This window comes from Puma concolor, chromosome E3 (assembly GCF_028749965.1).
Source record: "Puma concolor isolate L17-30 chromosome E3, mPumCon1.1.hap2, whole genome shotgun sequence".
Classification (NCBI taxonomy): domain Eukaryota; kingdom Metazoa; phylum Chordata; class Mammalia; order Carnivora; family Felidae; genus Puma; species Puma concolor.
In genome coordinates this window covers 18,971,049-18,992,482 of record NC_141682.1, presented here as the reverse complement: position 1 = coordinate 18,992,482, position 21,434 = coordinate 18,971,049, and the positions used below count along the sequence as shown (strand labels likewise).

Here is a 21,434-nt window from a genome sequence, read left to right as displayed (position 1 = left end):
AGGAGGGACGGGGGAGCCACCCAGCAGCCCGAGTCGCCCCAAGCGCGAGACCCCTGAGACGGCCGCTGATTGGCTGACGATGGCGCAGGTGGTGGGCGCGCGGGAGACGGGGCGGCTTCTCTCTTCCCCCCCCTTCAAAGATTCCACCCCCCTCCTCCCTCCGCCAGCGGCCGTTATTTCGCGCGCACGCGCATAAAACCGCTGTCGTTGCTGAGCGGGAGAACAGGGGAGCGCGCGCCGGGGGTACGGATGGGGCGGGGCTAAACACGAAGCGCGCGCCCGCCTAACGGTCGTCCTTCTGGGGCTTTTGCGTTAGTGTTTTGATTCCTTTCGGCCACCGTCCTTCCCCTCTCCCCCATTCCAGCGGTTTATTTACAATCCTGCCCCGCTTCTTTCCTGCTTGCTCTTCCCGAAGATGGCGCCGAAAGAGGTTACGCGGCGGAGCTTGTGGCCCATCCCAAGGGCAATTATACCCTTGGCCCCACCCCCGTAGTCCCAAGAATCAGGCTGAAGCACCAGAGTAAAAACTGTATTTACACGACACGCGGTTATACGAGAATTTAAAAAAAAATGGCCAAGTGAGGAAAGGAGCCTGCAGTCAGGAGGTGTCGCAGCGATGACACGCGGCGAGACCCAAGATGTTCGCCTGCAACACAGGAGGGGAGAGCAGCGTTAGAGCTGGGGGCGGGGCACAGGCCAGGGAGAGGAGGGGGCCAGGCCGTGGGCTCACCTTCAGGAATGACTCCATCTGTTTCCCGGATATGCCCTCCACGCGTTCCAGGTCCTCCACCTGGCAGGACAGCAGCGATAGGAAGGGGCAGGGGAGGAGGGGGGGGGGTTGCCGCGCTTCTCCTCTGCCGCCCCCCATTCCAGGCCACCCTCGCGGGGCCGTTACCTGGCTGAAGGGGCCGTGGAGCTCCCTCCAGCCCACGATGAGCTGGGCCTTCTTCTGGCCAATGCGTTGCAGGCTGCGCAGATCCCGGGCTGAGCCTTCGTTCAGCAAATCTAGTATTTTTTGGCGCCCATGGGCCAGTAGCTCTGGGCTGATCTGTAGCTCCCAGCAGTCCTCAGCCTTCTCCTCTGGCTCTGAGGCATCCAGGGACTCCAGCTATGAGGCAGGGGGAGGTGAGTGACAGAAACAGAGTTTGCTATTCAGCCTGTGGCAGCAAACTGCTTTAGACTCCTCTGCCAAGGATAGGAACCTAACAGCAGCTACCTCCCCGCCCTTCCTAGCCTCTCTTTCCTTCAAGTGTTTGTCCAAAAACCCTCCTCCCTGGTCACTCTCTGGGCTGATTCTCATTTTATCTGACTTGTGAAAGAGTGGGGACTGTTGCTGAGGACAAAGCACATAGTAAGCTCTTAAATCTGCCTCATCTCGGGGCGCCTGGGTGGCGCAGTCGGTTAAGCGTCCGACTTCAGCCAGGTCACGATCTCGCGGTCCGTGAGTTCAAGCCCCGCGTGGGGCTCTGGGCTGATGGCTCAGAGCCTGGAGCCTGTTTCCGATTCTGTGTCTCCCTCTCTCTCTGCCCCTCCCCCGTTCATGCTCTGTCTCTCTCTGTCCCAAAAATAAATAAACGTTGAAAAAAAAAAAGAATTTAAATCTGCCTCATCTCCAAAAATCATCTTTCCCTCCTAGGGAGGAACACAGAAGGCACGCGATAAATGATACCCATGCCCCCAACATATCATCTCAGTTTTTAGGTAATTTTTTCGGTGTTGTTTCATTTCTTGAATGCTTAGGTCATGTTTCCCTAAGTGGGCTCTTAAATTGGTAGAGAGTGGGACTCAGGCTACACAATGTACCTAGCAAGTAGCTACTGACTGAGGGGGAGAGCCATCAGAAGAAAGGGAAGTAACAGGTGTTGGACACCCTCTCCGCTAGGTACATACTGTATGTCATCCTAAATGCCCTATGAGGTGTCTCCATATTCAGAGGATAAATAACTTGTAAATTGCTGGTACGTGTTTTGACTCCATGGCCAGTGCTCTTCTCACTAGAGCTTACTACCCACCCTTTTCCGCTCTAAGTGTAGCCGAAGCCTCCAGCTAATCTCACCTTTCTCTTCCGGCCTTTCTTCTTCAAGATATGGATCTCAGCATTTGGGGATGCCGCCTGCTCCTGAACTGAAGGCAAGAATTGTGAACCAGAATCATGGCAGAGGCTACTTCTTCTCACCCTCCCTGGTGGCCCCTTGGTTCTCCCATTTCTGATTCCTTGGGTCGGTCCCCTCCATCCCAAATTAACCTCCTCTTTTGTTGTTTCCATGTGACCTTTCTTGTATTGGAAAGTAGTCTGTTGTTAGTCTGTATGTTAGTTAACATACTAAATGCCTGAGAACAGAACACTCAAGCTCTGTTTCAGACAGTCCTCACCCTTCCCTGGGGTTGCAACATAGTGGGAGCACACAAATGACATGATGAAAGCTGCTCCAAACACCTCTTCCCTTTCCAAGATGTGTTATCTGGCCCTCCTGGTCCCCACCGCCACACTTACTCAGTTGCAGGGGCATCACCACAGCCTTTTTGAGGGGCTTAGCTGCTGTGACTGTGCGGCGCGCAAGCGGTCGGAGCACTGCAGGAGAGGAGTTTTCTTTATCCTTTGGGTCTACAGCCTCCTGGGCCAAAACCTTGGCTTCCAGTTCTTTTTGCTTCATCTTCAGCCTCTATTGGAAAGGATCAAGGAGACATGTCACCTAGAACCAACGACTTTCAGGCAGCTTGGATGGCAGTGGATTAGGAAAGTGAGTACAGGACTCTGACGCCCTAGCAGGCAGGGCAAGGACCAAGGAGAGAAGCTACCAGGAGACAACTGGAGCCACTGTAATTAAGGGCTTTCTAATGATCAGGGATGCTCAGAGGCGGAATGGGCCCCTTTGTGAAACACTGAAGGGAAAGACCGTTCGAAAGTCCTAACTTAATTTGAGCTGGTGTTACAAAATGACAATCTCTTCTATTGTTCCTTTTACCTGGATTTCCACCCCCCTCACCTCCTCACAGTTGATCAATTATTTTCAAAGTCCAGTCATATTAAGGACATTCAAGCAGAAGCTGAAGAACAGGGATTCCCGGTTAGGTAGAAATCGGATGCTGGTCCAGCCTTTCAGTGTCCTTCCCTATCTGAAGATCCTCAGATTGCTTCTCAAGGCCAATAGGAATCCCAGCCCCACCTGCCCAACACTTACCTCAATCTCCAAATCCTTCTCTTCCATGGTCTTCATGAGCACTATCCGCTCTCGCCTTGGGGTGTTCAGCCCATGGGTTCCTTGGCTCCCCTGGGAGCCCAAGAGACGGTCCAAGCTGAGGAGGCGCTCCAGCACAGCTGGGTCCATGCTGCTCAGCTTCTGTAGGGGGCTGAGCAGACAAAGGTTACTCCACACCCACCTCTCCTCTTATCGCCCTCTCCACAGCAGGATTCCCTTCATTATGCCTTAAATTGGTGTATTCTGTGATTCCAGATTCTGCTATTAAGTTGCTGGGCAACCCTGAGCAAGTCATTCAGACTCTCTGGGTGCAGTGTCTTCATTAAGTGAGTGAGGATCAATCACTACTTGCCCAGGTAACCTCTCAGGGATGCTAGGAGATCTGATGAGAACAAGTATTTAATGAACACTTGAGTTGTAGGTGTTCAGGCTCTAAGACACTCCCTGCCCTATAGGCACTCACAGTCTAATGGGGAAGAAGAGACTGTGATAAGGTGACAGCAAGGGCTGTGTGCCTTTATTGGAGGAGCATGTGGGGAAAGATTTACAAAGGAAGTCATCCTCAGCAGGGCTTTGAAAGCCGCTGCAGACCTCAAATGCCAAGCCTTCTTCCCATGGGCAGTAGGAAAGGCATATTCGAGCTGAGTCCTGACTTAATCTGAGCATAATGCCTAACATTTGTTCCTTCTGCCTGGAAGTTTTCCCCTCACAATTATCATTCAAAAGTCAATCTGATACCACCTTTCCCGTAAAACCCAGCTTGATTGTGTATCTTCTTTCCTATACTGTGAACTAGCTCCTCAAGGACAGAGACTGCCCTGTTCTTTGTGTGCAAGTGCCTAGGAAGAGCAGGATCAGAAAATATGGGTGAATACCAGAAGTCATTTCTTCCTTCCTGGCTCTCACAGAAGCAGCTCCTCTTTCCTTACTGCATCCTGTACTACCTACCCTCCATCATATACTGATGTTCTAGTCTTCTTTCCTTTAGAGCCCGAGGTCAAGGTCTGACTAGGTCTGATGTGCCCCATCTCTAAGCTTTGCCTATTCACATGTGCAGGGGTGTACATTTCTGCTGACAAATAGCTTGAGAGAGACAAAACTGACATGGAGTTCTAAGCAAGCAAGCACCTGTTGCTATATGCCATCCATCCTCAACTACAGCAGCCTCCCCAGGGCAGAGGATGTACTAATCCTTGACCTCCTCTGGTCACCCCTATTCACTAGTCTTTAGACTTACAGTTTAGAGAGACTGTACTTGGGCTTGGGTAGAAACTGGGCAAAGTAAAAACTGTGGCTGGCTCCCTAGAATTATTAGGGGGGGCCAGGTGGCCAGACACAGAAAGCTAGGCAAGACCACTAAACAGCAGTGACCTAAGGATTCAAGCATACTGGGCCATGAGCTGGGGCCATCAGAACTAGGGAGACTCGCCATACACACAGAAGGGAGGGACACAGTGACTCTGGACTGAGGTTAGAAGCAAAGTTAGATAGCAACAGGCTCCTTGTAGGGTCCTGGAGATGCTGGACTCTAACGCACAGACTGAGAGGTCTCAAGGACACATGGCTCTTCATCTCCTCCTTGTCTCTTTGCTTTGCACTTATCCTCTAGACTTGAAAGACCTGATCTAGATTACTTCTTGAACCAGAAAGAGCTGCCCCCAAATGTGAGGTTTTGCTGACTGCCTAAAGGGATTGGAAAATGGAAAGGGAGGGGCTAGGAACTCAAGGAGGAGGCTTTCTTCAGGCCCCGGGCAGCAGCACCAAGGACAGAGATTGACCTTAGCACTTCAGTGAATTCGGTAGAGTAGGATTTGGGGTGAATTCAATGAGGAACAAGTTCACAGACTAAACCCACTACTGCCCTGCACCCAACCCAGACACAACAGAACAGGAAATATACCCAAGGCCCCTCCCACTCTGCTCACCTGAGTTTCTGAGAGGCAGAGGCTGGAGCTGCTGTGGGCTCAGGACTCCCAATCTCCTCTTCCTCAGGGCCTCGGGCTCTCTTTGCCTCTGATGGGCCTACCAGTTCTTTCTGAGACAGTTTAATGGGTGCCAAGACTAGGAAAGATGTGGGGTGGGTGGGGGGAGGGGCGGTCAGCCTCTATGCTGATGCTTGGCAGAGTCAGCAAACTCCCCAGCTGTCCAGATCTGGCTTTTCCACTCTTGCCAACCCCAGTCCTCACCACGAAGCTGCAGACTCTCGTTGGTAAAAGGACGATTGATCACCTCCTTGGACCTGGCAGCAAAGTTCAGTGCAGAGACTGTATCTAGGTAGAAACGTCTCTCGGGGGCAATGTTGGCAATGAGGATGCTGTGGGCTGAGCCACCCAGAGAATCCTGAGGGATGGGGATGGGCAGGATAGGCAGATCAGAAACCCCACATTTCCGTTTTTGTTTTTGTTTTTTTTTTTAATGTTTATTTATTTTGAGGGAGAGAGAGTGCAAGCAGGGCAGGGGCAGAGAGAGAGGGAGAGAGAGAATCCCAAGCAGGTTCTGCTGTTGTCAGCAGGGCTCGATCCCAGGAACTGTGAGATCAAGAGCTGGAGGCTCAACCAACTGAGCCACCCAGGCATCCCCCAACGTTTTCATTTCTTGACTGCTGTTCCCCACCCTCCCAGCACACCTAAGAACCTCCTTCTCCAGCCCCTTTTCGCCCTGAGGTGGGTGGCCTGACCTGCAACAGGCGAGTGAGCTTGCTGTCCCGGTAAGGCACACGAGGGAGGCCCTGGTTCAGCGCATCCACCACCTTGCCCAGTACAAACAGGGACGAGTTGATAGCTCCACTTTCCTTCAACCGCAGACCCTTGTTACCCGTACGCCGGTTGTCCTCTGAACCAGCCAAGTCAATCAGGTAGAGTTTACCCTCCCGCTGGCGGAATGGGGCCAGACGTTCCCGCTGATCCACCTGGAGTTAAGAGCAAGGACCCCCAACTTCGTTCAGGTTCTAGGGGCTTCCCGGGTCCTCACCCTGTCGGCGGGCCTCACCTTAACCAGGAGCACAGCATGACTGCGGGAGGAGCGCTGGTTGAGCCGGGTGGCTCCTACAGTCCGGTTTCTACTGGCTGGCAGGAAGTGCCGCTCAAAATCAGCGAAGCTAGTGATGGGCTTCTGTGTGAGGCCCGGAATCAGGATGTTTCCTCGACAATCTTCTCGGATCACCAGGTCTCCTGATGCAGGGTCCAAGAGGTCTAATACCTATCGGAGCAGTGAGAGGTAGGGCGGGTTCTGCAGACACAGGCCACTTACTTCCTGGGCACCAGTCTCCTTTTCTCTGCTGGGCTGTCAGAGTTGTACCATCTGCTACCTCAACCTGTTTTTCCGGGTCTTGCCTCCTTGCTAGAGCAGAGCTTCATGCTTAAGAACTGGATCTTATTCTGACTTTTGTCTCTTCCCCCCACAACCAGAGTGGGGGCCGGGGGCGGGGGGTGCTCACCTTTTCCTGGTAGATCTCTAAGTAGGACATAGTGACAGAGAGAGCCCATGGCCGGCCCTCGCCGCCCTCCTCCCTTGTGAGCTGTAGGAGGTCCATGAGAGCCCGGGGAATCACTCCAGGTTGCTCTGGGCTGCCCAGCATTGTGTGCGTCTTCCCTGGGGAAAGAGTGGAGATCGCTGTGAGATCTTCCTCCCCACTCTGAAGCCCTTTCTGACCCATGGCTATTCCCTATCTGGCTCCCTCACCTGCCCCTGTGGGCCCATAGGCAAGCACACTGGCATTCTGCCCTTCCAGCAAGTGCCTCAGGATGGGCTGCACTGATCCCGCATAGACGTCCTGCTGAGAGCTCCTCTCTCCATAGAAGGCATCAAACCTGCAGGCAGGAAAAACGGAGGGAATTAGTGGAGGGTTCCATTCTCACCCAGACTTACAGGGTAATACTAGCCACGGATTTAAAAGAGTCTCTATCCCTTTTCTTGCATAAAGACCTTAGAAAGCACCCACTGAGCACCTGTCCTGTTCCTGTCTCTGTACTGGTGTTAGAAATAAAGAGATGAATCTGATGCCCTGATCTTGGGAGTTTTGTAGTCTGGTGGGATAGAAAGATACCCATCCTTTGTTGTGATTCAGGAAACGAAGAGGAGGACACACTAGAAAGAATAAGTGAGTCTGCTTGAGCAAAAAGGATTTTGCCAGAGACAGAGAGGAGAAAGATATTCCACGTATCAAAAAGAGCACACAGGGGTGCCTGGGTGGCTCAGTCAGTCAAGTGTCCAACTCTTGATTTTGGTTTAGGTCATGATCTTCACTGTTCGTGAGATCTCACAGACAGCAAGGGAGCCTGCTTGGGATTCTCTCTCCTCTCTCTGCCCCTTCCCCGCTCGCGTTTTCTCTGTCAAAATAAATAAACATTAACAAAACTTAAAAAAAAATAGCACAGAGAAGGCATGGTGTGAAAGAGCAGGGCTTCCTGATCTTTCCCCCAACACAGTGTATATAGGAAGCAGTATTGGTACACCACGATGGCGCAGAGGATGCTGCTTCTGACTAGGAGAGACTCCACTCACCTGCAGTCTACTCTCTATACTCCGGTAGAGAAGCCGTGGCTGAGGCCACAGCAGAGATTAGTATTTTAAGTGGAGTGTAGCCTGTGTTGGGGGGAATGAGGCTGGTAAGAAACAAGTCCAATTGCCAAGGGCCTAGAATGAGGTTGTCAAACTTTTTCTGTAAAGAGCCAGCTAATAAATATTTTAGGCTTGGTGAGCCATAGGATTCCTTTTGCAGCTATTCACATCTGTCATTATAGTCAGAAAGCAGCCGTGCACCGTATGCAAATGAACACGTGTCGTTCTGTTCCAATAAAGCTTTTATTACCAAAAAAGACTCCTGGTCAGATCTGACCTGCAGGCCGTAGTTTGCCACCCCCTAGCCTAGAACGACAGGCCGAAAAGTCTCAACTTTCCACCTCCAGTGGGGTTTTAAGGTAGCTGCCCTTGTGAGTTCTGTCCCCAAATCCGGATGGCTTCTGTCACACCCAGCTGCAGCCTGGGCTGGCTGGCTGGCTGGTCTATGTTCCTCCCACCCTTCCCACACCTCCCCGATCCTAGCTGGGGCTCCCCTGGTCACCCTTGCTACTCCTTCCCCACTTTGTGCCTATTTCCCCCATGAGACTGTGAATAGTAATATAAATCTGGTTCAGCTGCCAGTCTTTCCCCAAGTATCCTACAGAACACTGGTCACAAGTGGGCACCTATGAACATTTCTGAAAGCCCGAAAGAAGGTGTGGGGAACAAAGTTGTGCTATGAAAGGTGGAGATTCTAAAAAGGCACGTCTGAGAAACTGTCTGGGCAAGTGATAACGTGAGCTAGGAGAGAGGAGAGGGACAGGAGGGAAGAGTGGCCTGAACCTTACTGGTATTTGAGAGTCTCCTGGTGGTTCCTCCAGTTGGCAATCTCTAGTGAACAGCTGTCCAGGCCCCGCACACAAGGGGGCTCACCTGCTGCAGCTGTCCCATCCACAAATGGTCGCAGCCTCACGGCCACCCTTACCCGAGCTGGAGGTGGGCGCCGGCCAGCCCCTACCTTGCTTAGCCGACAGCGACCAGCTCCTAGAGGAGAGAAGGGAAGTTTTTAGGCATGAAATACGGTGGTAGCACAGAAGTTGCAGGACCAGCTTTGCAGAGAGGTAGGAGTCTTACAGGAAGAGCTACTTGATAGAGCTGAGCTCTGACGGATGAATAGCAGCTTGCCCAGCATTCCAGGCAGAAGGAATGGCATATGCAAAAGCATGATGGTGTGAAAGCATGGCCCCCTGGAGAACTGGTGAGGCGGGACTCTGTGTTCTGTTAGTGAGAATGAGCAGAGAAGGGCAGGATGGAAGACAAAGATGAATCAGATACATGGTCTCAGGAGGAGTACGGTGGGGGTTGGAGGACAGAGATTACCTACATACAGATCAGGGGTTGCAAACCATATCATGTACTTAGCAAACATTAATAGTAAGCACTGGCTACATGTCAGGTACACTTTAATCTTCATGGTGTCCCATGGTGTCCCCTCTTAGTGCCATTTTACCAACAAAGAGGCTTATGGAGGTGCAGCAGCTCTCCTGAGCACGTCGGTATTTTACACCTGGGGCCTTGTGGCTGTCGCACCTTGTTTCATAGCCTACATTTTGTCTTTTTGCTCCTCGAAAGAGTAAGCACAGCCTGAAAACAAAACAAAACCCTAGCATCTTAAGTAGACTAGAGACCCACATAACCTTGACAGAGGGGCAGGGAAATGGACTGGAGGCTAAGGTCATGGGGACACCATGGGAGGGCCAGGAGCCACAGCTCATTTCGGGGAAGCTCTTTCCACCCTGGCTGTACTGTGGGTGTCCCCAACTTGGCCCAGTTCTTTCCTTGCTCTACAAATAAGTCCAGTGGGGAGTAGATTGCCATGTTTACACAAGTAACCTGGAAGCTCTTGTTAAAATGCCGATTCACTTCCGTCCCTGGAATGATGCCTGAGATTCTGCATTTGTAACAAACTGCCAGATGGTGTGGATGCTGCTGGTAGGACATGCTTTGGATTGCCAAGGTGTTGTAGACCAGCATCTTGTAAGGATTAAAAGAGTTGACATTTGCCCCTCCCAAAACCAGTCAATGAACTGCCTGACTCTTCTGTGCTTCTATTTCTCACCTGAGGTTTACAACACACACTTACCTGTACATGTGTGTTACATACACAAAACTGATGGTTTTCTCTTGATGGAGCTTATGTGGGTTTCTTTTGTTACCCAGTTCTGTGATGCTCTAATGTTTGCATTAAAAAAATAAGTAACGCTGTGGATGGACACCTTTGTTTGGAAGGGATGAGGTTGGAAGGCAGCCCAGTCCCTTTCTGCCCCAGCTCAGTCTGCAAAAGGCATTAACATGCAATCCTCCTCTGTTGTAAGCTTTCTGTTTAGTTTGCTTCCAATAATTAAATTTAAGTCATTAAAAAAAAAGAGAGATTATAAATATTTTTATCAGAAAACACAAGGTAAAACTTTTTTAAAAAAGCCTGTTTTGAGGGGGGCGCCTGGGTGGCTCGTCGTCATCTGACTCTTGATCTCAGCTCAGGCCCTGATCTTAGGGTCATAAGCTCAAGCCCCATGTTGGGCTTTGCACTAGGTGGGAAGCTTACTTAAAAAAAAAAAAAAAAAAAAAAAAAAAAAAAAGCCTGTTTGGGGTGCCTGGCTAGCTCAGTCAGTAGAGCATGAGACTCTTGATCCTGGGGTGGTGAGTTCGCACCCCACAGTGGGTATAGAGACTACTTTAAAAAAATAAAAATTTAACAACAACAAATAGCCTTCTTATCTTCATGAGGACTGAATGAGCTAAAAAATAGCTCATGAGGAGGGCATTTCTCTATTTTATGGTGGAGGATACCACACAGTACCTCACAGCTAACAGCAGAATTCTAACCTGGATCTCTTTGCCTCTAAAAATCTGCTTTCAGTGAGGATGCCATATTGCCTATTGGGAAAGTTCTTGGCATCTCTGACTCTCTCCCTTTTTCTAGTGGTAACAGCTGGTTGTCGGGGCCATAGGCCTCAGAGAAGGCAAGAGGCTGGTATGTGTGACCAACACAGGAACAGCGAGATGAAAAGGTGGGCAGACTACCCTTGCTGAGAATCTTACACATAAGGCATGCCCATAAGCGGATGGCCTACAAAACCTGGGCTTCTGCTCCGTTATCTGACAAACGAAGCCAGTAATACCCCTTCTCATTCCATGGTTTACAAGGCACATGGGCATCTAGTTTTCACTCAATCCTCAGGAGTCCTGAAAGTCCGTAACAAGTCAAGAGAAACCTGCAGATGCACCCATGTAGGTGAGAACACTAAGGTGCAGAGAGGTTCACTGACTTGTCAGAAATGTGTGCAGGGGCTTCTCCTTGCCTATCTTTCCCAGGGTTTGGGGGAGAACAGAGAAAGTTGGCAGATACAGACACATTTAAGGAAGTTTAAGGGGAAGGGGAAGTCTGTGGTGATGTACTTGGGTCAGACAGAGCTGAATTTCAATTCCAGCTCTAACACTTGTTAGCTTGTGACCTTGGGCAAGTGACTTAACATCCAGGTGCTCTGGTTTTCTTTGTTTATACAATGGGGTGGGGTGGGCCTCGGAGAGGCTTAATGAGAATTAAAAGAAGTAACGTAATCGCTTCTCGGCCTTTTGGCTAAGATCAAGTGTAAAAGAAGTAACGTAAAATACCAACACAGTAACCAGCACACAATAAGTAGGTTCGTTATTCAAGGTAAGATGGCCTGGGTTCAAAGCCCAGCTCTGCCACTTACAAGGAAACGGGTACATAATGGTCTATTCCTGTGCCTCAGTTTCCACAATTGTAAAATGGGAATAAATATGTACTCGCTGGGTTGTTAAGGGAATAAATGAGGTAATTCATGTCAAAGTGCTCAGAATGGCATTTGGTACATTGGTAAAAGCCTTGGTGTTTTATTTTATATTCATCTTTCATTTTCCAAATGTGGAAACCTCAGTATAGAGAGGTTGGCTAACTTGCCTGTGGTCAACAGCTACCTAGTGACAGAGCTTCAAATGAAGGTCTAACTCTGAAGTTCATTGTATGAGTCCCCAGACCTTCTCAGCTCATCTTTGTATCCCCATGGGCCTGGGAGTCAGAGACAAGTTCCACCCACCCAGTAGCTGTGTGAGCTTGGGAAGCCTTCTTCACTGTTGCAAGCCTCAGTTTCTCTTTATAAAATAACAGTATCATAAGATTGTGAGAAGCCAAAAAAAGAAGGTACATACAATGTTTGGCACAGTGGGTGGCATCAGGGGCTCAGTAAATATTATTGTTATTATTACACTCTTTTACTTATTTACTCTTGTTACCCACTCCTCCAGGTAGCAATTCACTTCAGCCCTCACCATTCAGCAGGGTCACTAATAACCTCCCTAATGCTAAATCCAGTGGACATGCCTGGTCCCCAACCTATTTGACTTCCCAGTAAGATCAGACACCCTCGATCTGCCTTCCTTTGAAAAATACACTTTCCCCTAGTTTCCATGCCAGAGGGCCAACGTGAACAGCTCTCTGCTTACTCCTTCTAAGTTTCTGCCAATCTTAAATATTTTTCCAGGCTCCTTCTATCCTTTCTCTAGCCTGAGGTCACTCAACTTTGGCCCTAATATTTTGGGCTACATAATTCTTTGTAGTGAGGCTGTCCTGTGCACTACAGGGTGTTTAGCACATCTATGCTAAACACACATGCCAGTAACATTCTGCACCCCCCCCACCTCCTCTTACACCTCCTCTTGAAGTCGTAAGGTACTTCAAACCCCACCTATCCCAAACTGAACCCTTCCCCATCTCTCTTGCCACCTGGTCCTCCTCCTATGCTCTCTAGTGTAAATGAATGGAACCAACCCCAAAGACGGGAGTCTTCCCTAACTCCGGCTTCTTTCTCACCTTCTACATCAGTTATTCAGTATCTGTCAATTCTGCCTTTTTAGAGGAGTCCACTTCTCTCTACCCCACTGCACAATCTTCGCAAAGGCAACCATCATCTCAACAGTCTCCCACATTGGTCTCCCTTCCTCTAGTTTCACTCCCCTCCAGTCGCTCTCTTCCCACTTCCTCCCTTGCACTATAAGCTCTCAGCCACAATGACCTTCCTACAGTTCCTACAACATGCCCAGTTCTCTCACACCTCTGTGCCCTTGTACATGCTATCCTCTCTCCCCGAAGTATCTTCCTTCTCACCACCACTCGCCATGTGACTGAGGTAGATACACCTTACTTCCTCTAAAAAACCCTCTTTTGTAAAATTACTCTCCCATGAAGTTGTGTCCATGGCTCTCTGGCTCCTCCATCCAAGCACTCATGACATCCCACTGTGACTGTAGATGTGTCTCTGTGCTCCATCTGACTGTGAACTCAGTGACAACAAGTCTTACTCTGGTCACCTTTATATCCCCAGTGCCTGGCACAGAGTAGTTCTCAAGGAATATTTGCTGAACAAATTAAGTTTTGGTGAATGAACATAAAGCATTGTCTTGTTTCTTGTTTTCTTCATAAAAATGGCTCCCTGCCATTCCTGTCCCAAAGCTCACAGCCCAAGGGAGAAGGAAAGGAGAGGCACATGTATACAAGTGCTTATAGTACAAGAGTCTATCCCTTTCGTCATAAAAGCAACTTTAAGGGTTGGGCAAGGCTAGCACTTACTTCTTCTAATTTCCTCCCTCTCACAATTCCCCAACTTCATTTGGTTTAACTCCTCTTTTATTGATGAGGAAATTGAGCCAAAGACAGCATCATTGGCCTCTTTATACATCATAAATAAATCACTCGGTGGTCTTTTCATCCAGCTGAGGCCTGATAAACTCCTATCCGACCCTTGAAACCCACTTCAAATATCACTTCTGTTAATTAGGTCCTCCCAGAATATCCAAGGGTTTACTTACTTCAGATTTTACACTCTCTATCGCAGTTTATACATATCTCTCATTGCTTTTCATGATAGCATATATTTATACGATTATCCACTGAAACAGATTATAAACTTGTCTGGGAGAAGGGTCAATATTCATCCAAGCATTTTAACCGTATCTACTATGTACCAGGCACAGTGGGTGGCGGAAAAGTGAGGGGAGGGAGGCCGTGCTCCGAAAGCAGGAGTATCATGTGCTTGGGCATAATGGTTAAGAGCAGAGGCCCTAGAGTAGGACTGCCTGAGAATTCAGACCCCAATATTCACTAGTTGTGTTAACTTTGAGCAAGCTATTTAACCCATCTATGCTTCAGTTTCCTCATCTGTAAAACAGGGACAATAACAACCAACCACCTTATCGCATTGTGTAGCAATTAAACGATTCATCACCGCAAAGTGCTTACAACTGTGCCTGGCACCTAGCAAGGGCTCAACATGTGTTTGACATTCTGCTAGAGAGCTTTGTTTCTCCATGGGGCCTGACCAACAGCAGGGGACTCAAATCAATTACTATGGCATCTATCATAATCAATGACCAGAATTCAGTGGACAAGAAGAGAGCAGAGACATCTGTAAACAAACACTCACAACATACAAGATTCGTAATGTCCCAACAGCCTTTCCAACCCTAAAATAGCACTGACTTCCACGGCTAGAGCGAAAGGAAACAGTCCCTTATTCCCCCTATTTGTGATCTGGGCACATCTTATGCTGTCAACTCACACCCAGCTGCTGTGCCTCGGCCTGCCCTCCAGCGTCTCCCAGGGATCTCCGCTCACCCAAACAGCACGTCATACACAGAACCCTCCCCTCGCAAAATGCGCATCCAGCTTCTTTCGTCTGGTCCCTACGGTCAGTGTCAGCCACTCTTCGCTCGCTTACTCACATAATCTCCCGAGATGGGGTAACTGTCCCCATTCTACAAAGAAACTGGAAGCTCACAGAGGAAAAGTGCGCTAGGCTCAAACAAAGCTCTATATCGGAACTGGGTGTTTTAACACGGTCAATTGACCCGCACGGAGGGCTGGAAACAAGTGAGAAGGGAAGAGCGAGGTGCGCTGACCAGCTCGAGACTCCCACCTTCCCCTCCCCTCCCCGCCCCCGCGCCATTTCGGCCTCTCCCCGACAACCCGCAGAACCCGGACCAGGCTCCGGCACATTACTCCACCAGGTTCCAGACTTCGGCGTCCTGCCCAGGCCGGGCTCGCGTACCTGAGATCGCCGCCGCCATCTCGCGTCGCCTCAGCTGCGCGGTACCCCCCGCGTCCATTCCGCTCCCTCCGTTGGCCCGCCTCTCCCATTCGAATTTCCCGGTGCCCCGCCCCCCGTCCTGGCCTCCACCAATCATGGCTACTCGCTACCGGAAGCCCCTGCCGGCGGTTCGCAACCATCCCGCCCTCTAGGGCTCGCCTCAGGGTCCTGCAAGAAAAAGTTTCCCCTGGCGGAGGACGCATGCGCGCAGGATGGCCACCCAGCCGTGGACACCCCGGCGCGCGTCGTGGCTTGAACTCTGGCGCCCGAGGCTTGGGCGGCGGTGGCGGTCGGAGGAGCTGCTGAGCGCCGCTGGGCACTGGACTCTCTGTACCTTCTGACTTTCGGATTTCGAGTCGTAGATTTGCGTAAGTCCAGACTTTTCGCCTCGTGTTTCCCCCTCAACCACGAATTTTGGTACTAATCAAGCAGTGATCGAAGGCACTTAATCGATTTACTCCCAGATTTCTCTGAATTGAATACAATTTTAGCTGTTTTAGTGGCAGAAGAGGTGATTATATGAAAAAGGGAGACGTGCGTGGAAACGGGTTATTCAAAGCGAGTGTCACTTTCAGCAGTTTCTTGCTTCAGCTTGTTTCGCGTTCCGTGGGTTCGTGGGTTTGTGGGTTCTCGGACTGGAACTCAGTGCCAGTCCACGGTACTTTACCGTCTGGTCACTTCTGTAGGTCTGGCCTGCGCTGTCTGGTTTGTAGACAGTCGCGTTATACTCCCCCTCTTGCTAAGCCCACATCACCATGCAGATATCAGGTGACATGTCTCCTCTTATGTCAAATCTGAGCGGAAGGGGGCTGGTCTCGGATGTTCCTTGCTTTGTAACTCAATATATCGGAGTGAGCCTTAAAGGCATGTTCAGTCTGTTACTTAGTCAGCTTCATCCACGGTCCCAGTGTCCTAGGCGTTCAGCCATCTGTGAAGTCCTTAACCAGGAATGAATGGAAGCTTAACCAGGGATGAATGTCCCATCTTTGAGCTCCTGATAGAGCCCTGGGTTAGACATGTCTAGACTATTAAACAAAACAAGTGTTAGACCAGCGGTTCTCAAATTTTTTGGCATTGGAATCCTTTACATTGTTAAAAAAAAATGAGGCCTCAGGGACACCTGGCTGGCTCTGTAGGTAGGTAGAGCCTGCGACTCTTGATCTTGGAGTTGTAAATAACAGCCCCAGGGTGGGTGTAGCGATTACTTAAAAGTTAATTTAAGGGACGCCTGGGTGGCTCAGTCGGTTGAGCGTCTGACTTCCGCTCAGGTCACGATCTCACGGTTCCTGAATTCCAGCCCCACATCGGGCTCTGTAGTGACAGCTCAGAGCCTGGAGCCTGCTTCAGATTTTGTGTTCCCCTCTCTCTCCGCCCCACCCCTGCTTGTGCTCTGTCTCTGTCTTTCAAACATGAATAAACATAAAAATAATTTTAAAATAATTTAAAAATGTTTTAAAAAATTGAGGCCCAAGAGATCTTTTGTTTATATGGGTTGTGTCTTCATACTTATTGTATTAGAAATTAAAACGGGTGCCTGGGTGGCTCTGCTCTGGTGGTTAAACTCCCAACTCTTGGTTTCAGCTCACCTCACGATCTCAGGGTTAGTGAGTTTGAGCCCGGAATGGGTGCTAACAGTGTGGAGCCTGCTTGGGATTCTCTCACTCCCCTCCCACCTCTCTCTCTCTCTCTCTCTCTCTGCCCTTACCCCTCTTGCTCTCTCTCTCAAAATAAATAAACTTTACAAAAAAGAAAACAAATTTTAAATGTTTATTAATGCACTTAAAAATTGCAGTAACAAATCCATAGAGACAGAGTAGATCAGAAGTTGGTGAAGTGTTGGTGAATTAAGATTATTGCTATTAGTTAGGTATAGAGTTTCTTTCTGGGTGATAGAAATGTTCTAGAATTAGTGTGATAGTTGTACAGCATGATGAATATACTAAAAAGCACTGAAGTATACACTTAAAAATGATAAGTGAATTGTACCTCCATTTAAAAATCTTCCCCCAAAATTACAATAACAAACCTATTACACAGAATATAAATAACATTTTACTTTTAAAGATAGTTTTTAAATGTCCATAAGATTTACCATTTAAAGTTTATTTATTTTGAGAGTGAGTGAGTGGGGAGGAGCAGAGAGAGAGTCCTAAGCAGGCTCTACTCACAGGGCTTGAACTCATGAACTATGAGATCATGACCTGAGCCGAAACCGAGAGTCGGATGCTTAACCAACTGAGCCACCCAAGTGCGCCCCAAAAATAAATTTGGAAATTTTTTCCAAAGCAAAACAATAGTGAGAAGAGTGGCATTGTTTTACGTTTTTGTTTTTGTTGTTGTTGTTGTTTACAAATATGTCTGGCTTAAGAGAAAATAGCTGTATTCTCATACCTGCTTCTGCATTCCGTATGTTGTGATATCAGTACATCATATAGCTTCTTGAGAACTGTAAGGATGCAAGGAGAAAAGTCAAATGGCATCTTAGTTTTATTATGAAAATGGTTTTGGCCTTGTGGACACTCCCTCCCCCCCCCCCCCCCCCACCTCGGCCGAGACACTTTCAGAATCTCCTAGACTACCCTTGGGAAACTATGGACTTACACCATTGGCAGTTTGGTCTCCCCCCACACTTCAGAAAAGGCTCTTCAGGTTTTCACATTTGTTGCCAGTCCCCAGAAATTTGGTAAGATACCTGCTGGAAGTAGTGGAAAGAGCATAGGTCAGGGAGTCAGGACTTCCTAGGTTGAATAAATAGCTTAGGGACAGGGCTTTGTATCAGACCACCCAGGGTAGGGGTTTAGCCTCTCTGTGCCTCCATTTCCTGAGGTGGTAAAAGGGATTAATGGTTGAATCTGCCTCCTAGGGTTTTAAGGATGTGCATTTGCCTGGTGGAAATTAGGTTCTGAAATACCTGACAGGTGAAGAGAAAGAAGCAGTGGATTTTTTTTTTTTTTTTTTTTTTTTTTTAATTTCCAGATGAGACCCTTGGGAAGCAAAGCAGAACAGAGGAAAGTCATGAGTTTACGCCATAACAACAGGAAGGAGACTAGTTAGCGAGGAAGACAGTTCTGTCCTTTAAGCCTGGGAAGATATAAATGAGGATCATCTGGGGTGAGAGACACAGCAGCAGTGATGAAGAAGGGAATTGGTGCTGGAAAAGACCAGATCTGGGGGGCCAGGTGGGGAAGGACTCCTGGGAGAGATAACAGAGCACACGGGTGGCCAGGAAGCCTTGCCAGTCTGCCAGGTGGACATCCTTTTCCTTCACGTCATAGACTGTGTATAAGAGCTATGGGGGTTGGGGGGAGTGGGGGGGAGGTTCCTAAAAGGAACCGCAGGTCCTTTACTGAAGGCACGGAGGTGGGCTCTGAAGGGCTGCTGTGCATGGGCAAGCGTGACCTGCTCACTGCAGAGGACGCCTCGAGAAGACAAAACGGAGTGGCACATTCACATTTACAGCATGGGGCGCCTGGCTGCTCAGACTCTTGAGTTCAGCCCAGCTCATGATCCCAGGTTCGTGGGAGCAAGCCCTGCTTCAGGCTAGGCGCTGAGCATGGAGCCTGCTTAAGGTTCTGTCTGTCCCTCTGCCCCTCTCCCTAGAGCACACGCATGCTAATAAATAAATAAATAAATAAATAATAAATAAATAAATAATAAATAAATAAATAAATAAATAAATAAATAAATAAGATCTTGTAGTCCCTAGAGCAAGGATTCTCAAAATGTAGTCTGGGGACCCCTGGCCTCTACAGAGTTAAAGCAATTTTCATGATACTAAAGATGTTATTTGCCTTTTCACTCATTCTCTCAGGGGCATACAGTGAGGTTTTCCAAGTGCTTCATGCTGTCTAATATATAACAACAGTTTGAATGCAGAACAGGCTAAACTAGGCTGTGGTGAAAAAGTCAGAAGGGTGGTTGCCTTTTGGGAGTTGAGGGCAAGAAGTGACTGGGAAAGGCCCAGAAGGAATATTTTGGGCGGTGATGGTGACATCTTGATGATGGTATCTTGATGGAGGAGTTTGGGTTCCACAGGCATATATATTTGTCAGAACTCATGTGCAGAAGCATGGCATGGTTTTCTTTCTTTTTTTTATGTTAATTTATTTTTGAGAGAGACAGAGGCAGAGACAGAGACAGAGCACGAGATGGGTAGGAGCAGAGAGAGAGGGAGAAACAGAATCTGAAGCAGGCTCCAGGCTCTGAGCTGTCAGCGCAGAGCCCAACTCGGGTCCTGAACTCACGATCCGTGAGATCATGACCTGAGCCCAAGTCGGAAGCTCAACCAACTGAACCACCCAGACGCCCCATCATGGCGTGGTTTTCTAACTGTAGGATCTTCAGACTGGAAAATCTTGTCCAAGACTTTGTTTCTAAGACGTTTGAAAATCAGACATGCGGAAAATGCCCACATTTCAATGTCAGAAAGACCTGGGTTCGATCCTAACTCTGCTCTATGTTATGTTCGTGACTTTGGACAAGTAACAGCATTTAGCAGAGTGCCTGACACATAGGCACCTAATGAATATTTGTAATATGACTGAATGAAACCATGTAATTTTCCAGAGCTCTACTTTGTACTGACTCCAAGAAATCTCACTTTCATTTGCTCCACCAAGATTTGGAGGGTTTCTGGGTGAGTTTCCTTTAATGGCAAACCGAAGCAGAGAAAAAACCAAACATGCTTTTGTTTGGGTTTGCTTGGTTATCACCTACTGGGGAATAAGCAGGGGGTTAAGGCTGGAGGGGGAGGAGACACAACAGGCCTTGGACATCTGCTGTTGTAACTCTTAAGCCACCTACAGACGTAACTGATTTCTGTCTTGGTGACTTCATCTGAAAAATGAGACCATGCTTACTACCTTCCGATAGGATTGTTGTCATAAATAAATGAAGTACTTTTTGCAGAGTGCCTGAAGTCACAATGGATGCAAAATAAATGTAAGTCCCTCTTCCGTTTTTCGTCTCTCTGTACTATTTTGCTTGAAATAACCACACCCCAAAACATGTATGACTGCTAATATAGACTTCCTACCAGAAGTGATCCTTAAACGTTCTCTCATATGTGCTGTGTTAGTAATTGATCTATATTTGCTCTCCTTCCCCATCACGTTACACGTGACAGCGCCAAGGATCACATCGTGTCATTGGCTGGACTTGAATTTATTGGGCTCAAAACTTTCTTGAAACCCACGAACTGTAGTCCAAGGTGAGTCTTCTCTTTCTTGGATAGTTGGGTTGTTTTGTGGGTGGTGATTGTTTAGGGATTTGACCTTAGCTGTCTCCTGGGTGACTGCATCAGCTTGTGCATATTGGGGCTTCTCTATTCTTGGGACTGCTCAAGAGGCCTGGCCCTGCGTTTCCTTAAAATGGCTCTTTCATTGCTCCACTCTGCAGTGGGAGCTTGAGGACTCAGTACCAGCCACTGGGGGGTCCATGATGGTCCAAACCGGGAAGCAGTCATATCACCCAGTTAATTTGGTGACCTCCTGTAGTGAGGGTCAGGGTAGGGTGGGAAGGGTCTTTTTTTTTTTCTTCTTCCTGACCTTTATACCTAACATGGGGCTGAAATTTACAACCCCAAGTTCAGGAATCCAGTGCTGTACCAACAGAGCCAGCCAGGCGCCCCTAGCCGGGGGTGGGCTCTTCTTTTTTGAGAGATTGCCTTTCATCTCCAGTTGCCATCAGAGGAGCTGTGGGTTCTCTTTGTAGTTTGTGGGCCTTTGGGCCCTTCATTCCAGGCATGTTCCAGAGTATTCCCTACTTGGAAAGGCCTCAGACGTGCCCCCATTCCAGGCCACCTCAGGCTATGTGCCTGGGACCTCCTTCCTACACATATCTCAGTTATCCCTATTTAACATTCAACCACCACACAGTGAGGCCAGTTATTTTCATGTAACAGTAAATTGTTAGATTTCTAGCATGTGTGAGCTGGATAGGTCATACAGAGCGTGTGACCCAGAGCAGCTCCTTTTACAAATGGGTAATTGAAACCCAGAGAGGTTAAGAGATTTGACTGAGGCCATGTAGCCGAGGGGAGGTAGGACTTAGGTTTCCCAAGTCCCTGTGCAATACTCTGTCAACCCCACTGTGACCTCTAATAGCTATTAACTAAGTTCCCAGCATTCCTCAGTAATCTTTTTTTCTGACTTTGGTCAGCAAACTCCTTCATTCCCTGCCATTGTCCTGATTCCCCACCCCAGCCCTCCTAGGTTTTCTCAGGTGCAACAGGTAGTTTGTGTCAGTTTGGCTAGGCTGTAGTAGACTGTTAAGTCAAAAGCAGTCTAGGTGTTGCTGTGAAGAGGCTTAGTAGGTGTGGTTACCATCTACAATCATTTGACTTTAAGTGATGATCCTGGGTAAGCTGGGTGGGCATCATCTAGGCAGTTCAAGGCTTAAAAGCAAAACTGATACTACATGGTGTCACTTATGCGTGGAATCTAAAATCAAAAAGTTGAACACAGGGGCTCCTGGCTGACTCAGTCTGTAGAGCATGTGACTCCTGATCTCAGGGTCGTGCATCTGAGCCCAACCTTCAGGATAAAGATTACTTAAAAAAATATATATA

The 21,434-nt window shown here is 48.6% G+C and overlaps 2 protein-coding genes across 3 annotated transcripts in view; one reads left to right on the top strand and one right to left on the bottom strand.

The window, feature by feature from the left end:
• Positions 1–513: 513 nt before the first annotated feature.
• Positions 514–14,923, bottom strand: KIF22 (kinesin family member 22). The gene is made up of 14 exons (XM_086692421.1): positions 14,828–14,923; positions 8,549–8,744; positions 6,882–7,009; positions 6,637–6,791; positions 6,189–6,398; positions 5,878–6,108; positions 5,387–5,540; positions 5,126–5,261; positions 3,183–3,351; positions 2,495–2,663; positions 2,057–2,124; positions 896–1,108; positions 731–790; positions 514–646 (listed from the first exon to the last, which is right to left on the bottom strand). The coding sequence occupies exons 1-14, from the start codon at positions 14,883–14,885 to the stop codon at positions 599–601; spliced, it is 1,995 nt and encodes a 664-aa protein (XP_086548547.1). The 5' UTR covers positions 14,886–14,923; the 3' UTR covers positions 514–598.
• Positions 14,924–15,079: 156 nt separating this feature from the next.
• CE3H16orf54 (chromosome E3 C16orf54 homolog) overlaps positions 15,080–21,434 on the top strand; it is a 55,990-nt gene continuing 49,635 nt past the window's right edge. The window contains exon 1 of one of the 2 annotated variants that reach the window (XM_086692412.1): positions 15,080–15,234. The gene's annotated coding sequence lies outside the window, so the exon portion shown is untranslated. The remainder of the gene's footprint in view (positions 15,235–21,434) is intronic. The other variant, XM_086692413.1, reaches the window with a different exon arrangement.